An 11,148-nucleotide genomic window follows, 5' to 3' on the forward strand; every position below is an offset into this window, starting at 1 on the left:
GTGTGTGTGTGTGTGTGTGTGTGTGTGTGTGTGGTGATGGTGATGGTGAGTGTGCGTGTGTGTGTGTGTGTGTGTGTGTGTGTGTGTGTGTGTGTGGTGATGATGGTGAGTGTGTGTGTGTGTGTGTGTGGTGTGTGTGTGTGTGTGTGTGTGTGTGTGTGGCGATGATGGTGTGTGTGTGTGTGTGTGTGATGGTGTGTGTGTGTGTGGTGATGATGGTGAGTGTGTGTGTGTGTGTTGATAGTGTATGAGTGTGTGTGTGTGTGTGTGGTTATGATGGTGAGTGTGTGTGTGTTGATAGTGTATGAGTGTGTGTGTGTGGCGATGATGGTGTGTGTTGCGCTGATGGTGCGTGCGTGCGTGTGTGTGTGTGTGTGTGTGTGTGTGTGTGTGTGTGTGTGTGTGTGTGTGTGTGTGTGTGTGTGTGTGTGTGTGTGTGGCGATGATGGTGTGTGTGTGGTGATGGTGATGGTGAGCGCAGGCCCGGCTCCACGGGGGGGCCAGGGTGGGCCTGGCCCACCCAGTCAGAAGCTTGGCCCACCCTGGCCCCACACATAACAGCCAATCACAAAATTGTTGTGATATTCAATTGAGGTTCATATATTTTTTCTTTTTCGTTTTCTTACCGCCCACACCCAAATACGTGCTAATGTATTTTCACGCATCAGGGAGCCGCTATCAACATGCGCGAAATTGAAATGCTTTTGAATGAGCGCCGCCTTTCACTTTCACTTTCCATTTGGCGATCAGGCGTACCCACTGAGCAAAGACACGTCAAACAACGTCTTTTGTACTTCGTTTTGAACGTCCAATTTTGGTCCCCTGAAGGTGCAGACTGTGACGCCAGATGACGTCTTTTTCCAACGTCTAATGAGCGTCCAGTATTGGCGTCCACAGGACCTCTGTATAAGGGCTAATTGTAGGCCAAATGTGGTCTTTGTGGGCGTCTTTTCTACATCAAACTTAAACTCATTTTAGACATCATGTACTCAATAAATAAATATTTAAATAACAAATAATGTTTCATCACAGGTAACCTATATTGATATTCATTAACCATGCTGATAAGAACAATGTTGATATTTGTCTTAAATAAAATAAATATTACATTCATTAATAATGTAAATTTTCTGCACATGTCTTGACGTCCAAAAAGTTACCTAGTCCGATGTTCAAATGTAGAACTGCATATTGACGTCCAAATGGGGTCTTGGTTAGACGTCCAAATAGGGACCTAGTTTGCACGTCGTGTAGGCGTGCAGAATTGGTCTTGGACCGACGGACGCAATATAGACATAATCTGCACGTCCGTCAGGCGTCTAATGTTTAGTGGGACAGTGCACTGTGTAAAGGGAGAACATCTTACAAGATCAGATATTTGTCAATAAGCTAAGAATCTGTTGATGTATGGTTTCGTCAGTCTCAGTGGTGTAGTGCAGGGTATATTCAGGTATAATAAGGCTTATCAGTCGGCTGCGTAGCCTATACCTACTTCTAAATACCCTCTGATGCGCATTCAGTGGTGTCTCGCATTAGCCAAAATAATGACAGTCCACCACATGATTCGCTAATCAAATCGTCTGTGAATAAATGCAAATATTCCCTAAAAACACCCAGTAAAGACAGTGATGCGGTCAGGACGCGCCGGCTTCCCTTTAAATATGATTGATGATTGCGCCCGCGCCTGCTTTGTCCCCAGACAAGATGGCAAAATAATAATTAATTATTGATTTCTAATTTGAATCAGTACATTATAATATGAAAAGAAAAATCAAAAGGACCAGGTTTTTGCGATCAGATATTTTTTAAACCGGTAAACTCCTGTAAACTTTTCAGTCCAAGGATCCAGTAAACGAACGCGTTCAAACAGCAAGTTTAAAACAGCTCTAATACAGAGAAAACCCGAGATCAGAGATTGCGGAGATTGCAGAGATTGCGGAGAGTCGTTTCAGCTTGTATTTGGCTTAAAAGCACGAGTGTTTTATAATGGATTTTTCACTATATATAAAAATTGTAAATGGTATGGGGAGGGGAGGGAGGGATTACATTTGCCCGTCACTGCCATGGGAGAAACAGTCAGTCAAACATAGGAATATGTACAATTCTGGAAAAATGTATCTCTTTTGTTTTTGTTTTCAAATAGAGATCATATTCTCCTATGATTCTCAGTAGACAACTAAACAAATAGCTTGTAATTTACTAGAGGTTCTGACAAAATGGTAATTGCTGCGGTCTATTTAATTTTTAAAATTTGAATTATGTATTGCAAAATTTGCACCTCTGTTGTGGCTAATATTAATTTCATAATTATCCTTACTCCATGAAGTAGCAGAACTTACGTGAAAATGTGCAAATGGCCCATTTTGGGGTGAATTAAATGCAAGTCTTAAATGTCACTGTTTATAAGGCATTCATCCTTTCACTTTAAAAAGAAATGGGGGCATAAAAATAGTAGCCTATACCTCCCAAAAAACATAACCCCTGCCCACCTGGAATATCACTTGGCCCACCCTTCAACTCGTACCTGGAGCCGGGCCTGGGTGAGCGTGTGTGTGTGTGTGGTGATGATGGTGTGTGTGTGTGTGTGGTGATGATGGTGAGTGTGTGTGTGTGTGTGTGTGTGTGTGTGTGTGTGTGTGGCGATGATGGTGTGTGTGTGGCGATGATGGTGTGTGTGTGGCGATGATGGTGTGTGTGTGTGTGTGTGTGGTTATGATGGTGAGTGTGTGTGTGTTGATAGTGTATGAGTGTGTGTGTGTGGCGATGATGGTGTGTGTGTGGTGATGGTGAGCACGTGTGTGGTGATGATGGTGTGTGTGTGTGTGGTGATGATGGTGAGTGTGTGTGTGTGTGTGTGTGTGGTGATGATGGTGAGTGTGTGTGTGGTGATGATGGTGAGTGTGTGTGTGTGTGTGTGTGTGTGTGTGTGTGTGTGGCGATGATGGTGTGTGTGTGGTGATGGTGATGGTGAGCGTGTGTGTGTGGTGATGATGGTGAGTGTGTGTGTGTGTGTGTGTGTGTGTGGCGATGATGGTGTGTGTGTGTGGTGATGGTGATGTGTGTGTGTGTGTGGTTATGATGGTGAGTGTGTGTGTGTGTTGATAGTGTATGAGTGTGTGTGTGTGGCGATGATGGTGTGGTGATGGTGAGCACGTGTGTGGTGATGATGGTGAGTGTGTGTGTGTGTGTGTGTGTGTGTGTGGTTATGATGGTGTGTGTGTGTGTGTGTGTGTGTGGTTATGATGGTGTGTGTGTGTGTGTGTGTGTGTGTGTGTGTGGTTATGATGGTGAGCGTGTGTGTGGTGATGATGGTGATGTGTGTGTGTGGTGATGGTGTGTGTGTGTGTGTGGTGATGATGGTGTGCGTGTGTGTGGTGATGATGGTGAGCGTGTGTGTGTGGTGATGGTGAGCGTGTGTGTGTGGTGATGGTGAGCGCGTGTGTGTGGTGATGATGGTGAGCGCGTGTGTGTGGTGATGATGGTGAGCGTGTGTGGTGGTGGTGATGATGGTGTGTGTGTGTGTGTGGTTATGATGGTGAGTGTGTGTGTGTTGATTGTGTGTGTGTGTGGTGATGGTGAGCGCGTGTGTGTGGTGATGATGGTGAGTGAGTGAGTGAGTGAGTGAGTGAGTGTGTGTGTGTGTGTGTGTGTGTGTGTGGTGATGATGGTGGGTGTGTGTGTGGTGGTGATGGTGAGTGCGTGTGTGTGGTGATGATTGTGTGATGATGGTGAGCGTGTGTGTGTGGTGATGATGGTGATTGGTGAGCGCGTGTGTGTGGTGATGATTGTGTGATGATGGTGAGCGTGTGTGTGTGGTGATGATGGTGAGCGCGTGTGTGTGGTGATGATGGTGAGTGAGTGTGTGTGTGTGTGTGTGTGTGGTGGTGATGGTGATGGTGAGTGCGTGTGTGTGGTGATGATTGTGTGATGATGGTGAGCGTGTGTGTGTGGTGATGATGGTGATTGGTGAGCGTGTGTGTGGTGGTGATTGTGTGATCATGGTGAGCGTGTGTGTGTGGTGATGATGGTGAGTGAGTGTGTGTGTGTGTGTGGTGATGGTGAGTGTGTGTGTGTGGTGATGATGGTGAGTGTGTGTGTGTGGTGATGATGGTGAGTGTGTGTGTGTGGTGATGATGGTGAGTGTGTGTGTGTGGTGATGATGGTGAGTGCGTGTGTGTGGTGATGATGGTGAGTGTGTGTGTGTGTGTGTGTGGTGATGATGGTGAGTGTGTGTGGTGATGATGGTGAGCGTGTGTGGTGATGATGATGGTGATGTGTGTGTGTGTGTGTGGTGATGATGGTGGGTGTGTGTGTGGTGGTGATGGTGAGTGCGTGTGTGTGGTGATGATTGTGTGATGATGGTGAGCGTGTGTGTGTGGTGATGATGGTGATTGGTGAGCGCGTGTGTGTGGTGATGATTGTGTGATGATGGTGAGCGTGTGTGTGTGGTGATGATGGTGATTGGTGAGCGCGTGTGTGTGGTGGTGGTGATGATGGTGAGCGTGTGTGTGTGTGTGTGTGTGTGTGTGATGGTGAGTGCGTGTGTGTGGTGGTGAGTGAGTGTGTGTGTGGTGGTGAGTGAGTGTGTGTGTGTGTGTGGTTATGATGGTGAGTGTGTGTGTGTTGATTGTGTGTGTGTGGTGATGATGGTGAGCGCGTGTGTGTGGTGATGATGGTGAGCGTGTGTGTGGTGGTGGTGAGTGAGTGTGTGTGTGTGTGGTTATGATGGTGAGTGTGTGTGTGTTGATTGTGTGTGTGGTGATGATGGTGAGCGTGTGTGTGGTGATGATGGTGAGTGAGTGTGTGTGTGTGGTGATGATGGTGAGTGTGTGTGTGTGGTGATGATGGTGAGCGCGTGTGTGTGGTGGTGATGGTGAGTGTGTGTGTGTGTGTGTGTGTGGTGATGATGGTGGGTGTGTGTGTGGTGGTGATGGTGAGTGCGTGTGTGTGGTGATGATTGTGTGATGATGGTGAGCGTGTGTGTGTGGTGATGATGGTGATTGGTGAGCGCGTGTGTGTGGTGATGATTGTGTGATGATGGTGAGCGTGTGTGTGTGGTGATGATGGTGATTGGTGAGCGAGTGTGTGTGGTGGTGGTGATGATGGTGAGTGTGTGTGTGTGGTTATGATGGTGAGTGTGTGTGTGTGTGTGTGTGTGTGTGTGTGTGTTGATAGTGTGTGCGTGTGGTGATGATGAGTGTGTGCGTGTGGTGATGATGGTGTGTGTGTGTGTGTGTGTGTGTGTGTGTGTGGTGATGATGGTGAGTGCGTGTTGTACTGATGATGAGCGTGTGATGTGTTTGTTTACAGGGGCGACGATTATAAGAACCACAACAAGTGCATCAGTGAAGACCAGAAGTACGGCGGTAAAGACTTCCAGGCAAAGGCGAACAAGGGCGATGTGAAGCAGCAGCAGTGGATTCAGGTGAGCAGAGCTGAACGTCTGTGAATGTCTGATGGGTTCGTCTGGTCACTCACGCATCTGTCCTTCTTCTCCAGAGGATCCAGCAGGCCATGGAGCAGCCCGGCGTCGAGCCCAGTGTGTGGAAGGTCCTGCAGATGGTCAGTACTCACAATAATGTGCCGCGCAAGAAAGCCAAGTTTGAGGTGAGAATCTGAGACTGCTGTGATGGAGATTTGTTCAGTCTGATGATCGAGTGATGAATCATTGGTTTGTTCACTTGCAGAACTGGATGAAGAACTGTCTGAAGATCTGCACCCCGTGTTTACTGGAGAAGGTCTGGGAGATTTGCTCAGCGGCTGCCGACAGCGTAAGTGTTTAACCTTCTTCAGCACCAGTTTTCACACCAATGTCAACAAAGAAGGCTGATGGTGTACATGTTTTAATGTTTCTGAAAGAAGGCTCTTCTGCTCACCAAGGCTCCATTTATTTGATAAAAATACAGTAAAAACAGTGAAATATTATTACAATGTAAAATAGGGATGCACGATATTTGATTTTTGCCAATATCCGATATGCCAATAATTTTCAACTCGTTTTGGCCGGTAGCCAATGCCGATACGGATATATAATTATTTTTAATTTTCATTATTTTTTAACATGAACTTGTTTGTTAGAATTAAATAAACAATAATGAAGTTATTTTATAGTGACAGTACATTGAAGATTTGAAAATAACTATATATTAATCACTGATGCAGTGGCAACTAGAGGTCGACCGATAGTGTATTTTACCGATACCGATAGCTAGGTTGGACCACACTGGCCGATACCGATTAATCAAACGATAGTTTTCAAAATGGATACTGAAAGAAAGCTAGTGCTTTACTATTTAAAAAAAAAAAAAAAAAGCAGCAACAGTACTGAACCATACTTTGTAAATGAATAAAAATATTAATATTATTTACTATATTGAACATTAAAGTTATTTCATAGTTTGCTAATGTTAAAAGAAGAAACTTTAAAATTAAAAAATGTAGCCTATTAGTAGCTAATAGTGAATGTTGAAATGAACACACTAACAAGGAACAATACTTCTACAGTTTTCATTAATGCTACGAATGGACTTTTATTGTTAAATGTTACCATTTAATTTCAACAGTCATGCTTAAAGATGGCCATCTTTAAATATCTGCACAAGGCCATAGCATTAAAATTACATACATACTCACACACTTTATATGCTTCTATTTTTTAACACTTGATAACTATCTAAAAAAAAAAAAAAAAAGTTAGTCACACACTGGGCAAAAGTGCAGCGCTGCGTCTAGGAGAACTCCGAAGTATCACACACACACACACACACACACACACCAGACGCTTTGCGTTCAAATCAAGTGGTGGTCTAAAACTATTTATTTAATCCCCAAATGGACACAAGTTTGCTTCAAGAATGAACAATGTGGCATAAATGAGTTTGAAGTTCGGTGTTTAAAAAAACAGAGCAAGTGGAAAGAGAACGCGCGATCTATTACAGCTCTCTATATGAAGCATACAGACTTTATTAGAGCCACAGAAAGATAAATGTTTTGCTGAAAAATGCACAATACATAATTTATAGCCTAGGGTGAAGTCATTATGTACATTCACAACAATTTGGGACAAATATAATGTAATTTAATAGAAAACTATGTGAATGGCGCTCTGTTCCGCGGCAGGCTTTTCTGTCGGCCGCTCTGTGTAGCGCGCAGTGTCACGTGTCAAAATAAACAACACGTGCTGTCAGTGATTTCCGCCTCTAGAGGCCGCTCTCGTGCTGTATAATGCCAGTGGACCCTTCTCAGCCACTCCAGCAACGGTTGCAAACCGGAAAACTATCGGCATGGATTTTTGCCGATAACCGATAGTTGAGGCAATCATATATAACATGAACATTTATCTGAAATTTTCGCATCCTGTACCTCAATTGGGACATACATAACAAAAATAGGACTACACTTTTTTTTTTTTTTTTTTAAATAATAAAGAAAATAAACAATTGGACAAACAATTCTGGCTGCTACTATGGGCTCAGTGCTAAAAATCTTTTCTACAGATAACCAAATTACAAGCAATAGCAGAAAATGAATACAATAGAACAAAGACACAAGTTCAATAAACAGTGCTTTTCAAGTTTTTTGAAAATTGAATTACTGCTTTATTTAATCATAAACAGTCTAAATATTATGTGTATTTATTAGAAGTAAGCCAACAGCGTTCCCCTTCCATATTAAAACTGCTTACTGAGCGGGCATTAGGACCCGGGGGAGGCTGCCGCTGCACATGCTGTTACTGGTTATCTATCATACACCAAAAGCGTACGTGCATTCTCAGTTTAAATGCAGTGATCCAAAACAGTGAATCCAATCACCATTCAGGCAAAACTTTGCTTCAAGAATAAGCCACAATGCTGACATGATCTAATCGCTAGCACACCCTGAGCTCATGTGAGTTAATGTATTCCTCTTATCGGCAAGCCATATCAGCGTAATTTTTCATATCGGCCCAATGCCGATATTTACATTTCAAAGCCATTATCAGCCGATTCCGATAATATCGTGCATCCCTAATGTAAAGCAGCCGTTTTCTATGTGAATGTGTTAAACTGTAATTGATGCTGTGATCAGAGCTGAATTTTCAGTATCATTACTCCAGTCTTCAGTAGAGTTGTTCCGATTCCGATAGTATTATCGGAAATTCCACCGATACCACAACAAATTCTGGCTAGCTATTTCCTATGTGAATGTGTTAACCCTTATCTCACAAAGATCGGCGACGGCCTCAGATTATTGTTGTTTCACTTTCACAGCACGTTAAAACTTTACACTCTTACTTGATCTGGACAAGCTGTGCATCAGTAGAAAGATTAAAGACACTAGCTTTGATATTTGACCACTGTTTTGATAAAACATTGTTGCAGCAGTGGTGGACAGCTACTTCGTTACTGTACTTAAGTACATTTTTAAGTATCTGTACTTTACTGGAGTAGTTTTATTTTGAGTAACTTTTACTTTTATTTCATGATGTTTCAGAACAGCAACCAAACCAACCATCAGATGAATGGTGCTGAGACGAACGGAAACAAGAGAGATGAGCGGAAAAATAAGAAGAAGAAGAGAAAGACTTCAGATGAGCAGAACGGAGAAAACACAGACGAGAAACAGACGAGAAAAAAGAGGAAACGAGAGGAGAAAGAACAGAACGCAGACGAAAAGAGCAACAAAAAACAGAAGAAAAGAAAACAGGATGCATTTGACGGTAAACATCGTATTAGTGCCGTACTGACCGTTTGTCCTCATGTGACCTCTTATTCACTTCCTGTGTGTTTGACCAATCAGAGAGTCTGAATCCGGAGGGGGAGGAGCCAGAGAAGCAGGAGTCTGAATCAAGCTCTACCGGTATTTCACCATAATAATAGTGTTTGATATCAGTCAGAGATGGTTATAATTACACTGCTGTATTACACTTAAATTCATAAAAACATGGACCTGAAATATGGATTATACTGCAGATGATTTTATTCAGAATGTGTTGTGATTAATAGCGTCATGTGTCATATATGGATTCAGTGAAGCGTCTCTGCTCGCTCGTGATGACTGAAGCACTGATTCAGATCTTCTGTTTTCTCAGGGAAGTTTAACTGGAAAGGGACGATAAAGGCAGTTCTGAGAGACGCTCCTGAGGACGGACTCGCTGTCAAGAAACTCCGCAAGAAGGTGAGCTGAACTTCAAGGCATTGGACTGGTCAGAACCTGAGAGAGACGTATGAGTTTGGTGTTCTTCAGACGTTTGCTGACTCTGGTGTTTCTGCAGGTTTTAGCGGCGTATTACTCGTTCACTGGAGACTCAAACTTCAGATCGGAAGAGGAGCTTCTGTCTCTGTTCAACAGAAAGATCAACAGCAACCCAAAGTTTAAGATCCTCAAAGACAGAGTCAGACTGGTGAAATGACGGACTCTGTGCTGTAATAAATGCTGCGAGTGAACTCACGTCTGTCTGTGTCTTTAGCGGTCACTCGAGTGTTTGATAAGATTATTCTGTCGTTCAGGATTGGAGTCTGGAATCATTTGATTCAAATCAGGACTTCGAAGCATGTATCGCAAATATTCTTTTTTATTAAACAGAACCAAACACCAAACCAATAAAGGGGTCATATGATGCTTTTTTTAAAGATCGTTATTTTGTGTGTTTGATGTAACCGAATATGTTGACATGCTTTAATGTTCAAAAAACACTATTTTTCAAATACTGTACATTATTGCAGGTCCACTATGCCCGTCATTTTCTTCAAAGCCCCTCCTTCCGACAAGCGCAGTCTGCTCTGATTGGCCAGCTGACACAGTGCATTCTGATTGGCCGAACACCACAAGCACTCGTTGGAAATGTAACACCCCTTTCCATAATCACAAGCTTCAGCTTTCAAAGTAAATATCAAGACAGTTAATAATGTTGTTAGTTTTACCATCAGTTCAAGCCTGAGAGCGGAACAGAGTCGTGTGACTCAGTGATGATGCTCGTATGTGTCTGAACACAAGCCACGGTTAAGACAGCTGACTCCACTGTGATGTGACCCTGTCTCTCTCTCACACACACACACACACACACACACACACACACACACGACGTGAAACTCTGCATTTGAACAGTCAATAGCAATTACTTAAACTAATAACAAATCATACTTACAGTCGCTGATTCAGAAGCGCCAGATTGTCAGAGCAAAGTCAGAATTTACCCATTTTTATTTTTTAGAAATAGCCTTTGCACAGCCAGCCTTGTACTCTCCTAGGTTCACGAAACTGTCGTCCATAAAATGCGTTGCACAAATTTGAAATGTGAACATTTGGGTTGTGCTGTTGTGTTGTAAATCTTAACCATGATTCCTAATTGCTTCTACTTCCGGAAGACCAAATAAAGTGCTTTTACTTTCACACAGAAGCACACAGCGTCTCCTGACACGGCTGCTTCAACACTACTGCGGTTACTGAAACCACACCTTCTTTGCGTGAACATTTGGGCGGCATTACGCAAATATTTCCACATCGTGACGTAGACATGTGGGGCGTGTTTAATGAGGCGTTTTAGCCCGGTCTGGATCAGCCTTCTCTTTTAGACAGAATAAATCCTTCTGTGGGAGACTTTGAGCTTCGTAACTGCAGATCTCATACATGCACAAACAGCTACATAACACACCAAAGAAAAGGAAAACAAGAAATCGCATCATATGACCCCTTTAAGGCGGTGCAGTTATTAAACAGAACAAAGAAAAATGAAAGAAAGAAAGTACTACAAATACCATGGTTAAGCTATAGTTAGTTTAGCAAAGCCATGGTTAATTTGTGGTTACCGTGGTTTAACTATATCAGATGAACATAAATAAATAAATCTGATCAGAATGTCTCTGTGTGATTCAGTGACAAACAAGTGAATGAATCTTCTTCAGAAGAGATGAAAACAGCAACTCACTTCAATGTCTGACTTACATTATAATCACGTCCATAAGCTTTCGGTGAAATTTGGAGAAACTCATTAATCTGTTGTTTGAGCTCTTCATATTTAACCAAAAATCGGACATCGCTTATGATTTTCAAGGGCGTAGAGTTTAGTAGAGACGCTATAACATGATCCTACCAATATCAGACACTACTGAATTGTCCCTAGCAATAATTTTAATCAAACAGTTAAATGTCTGTTGTCTGCCGTTACCA

General features: G+C 42.9%; 1 protein-coding gene across 1 annotated transcript in view; it reads left to right on the forward strand.

Moving 5' to 3' along the window:
* Window positions 1-10,797, forward strand: part of lyar (Ly1 antibody reactive homolog (mouse)) — an 11,517-nt gene extending 720 nt beyond the window's left edge. Inside the window, exons 3-9 of the mRNA XM_058797421.1 lie at window positions 5,311-5,425; window positions 5,500-5,607; window positions 5,688-5,771; window positions 8,473-8,698; window positions 8,779-8,838; window positions 9,071-9,156; window positions 9,254-10,797. Coding sequence (XP_058653404.1) covers window positions 5,311-5,425; window positions 5,500-5,607; window positions 5,688-5,771; window positions 8,473-8,698; window positions 8,779-8,838; window positions 9,071-9,156; window positions 9,254-9,391 — 817 coding nt within the window. The 3' untranslated portion in view covers window positions 9,392-10,797. The remainder of the gene's footprint in view (window positions 1-5,310; window positions 5,426-5,499; window positions 5,608-5,687; window positions 5,772-8,472; window positions 8,699-8,778; window positions 8,839-9,070; window positions 9,157-9,253) is intronic.
* Window positions 10,798-11,148: the final 351 nt, after the last annotated feature.

Source organism: Onychostoma macrolepis, chromosome 14 (genome assembly GCF_012432095.1).
Source record: "Onychostoma macrolepis isolate SWU-2019 chromosome 14, ASM1243209v1, whole genome shotgun sequence".
Classification (NCBI taxonomy): domain Eukaryota; kingdom Metazoa; phylum Chordata; class Actinopteri; order Cypriniformes; family Cyprinidae; genus Onychostoma; species Onychostoma macrolepis.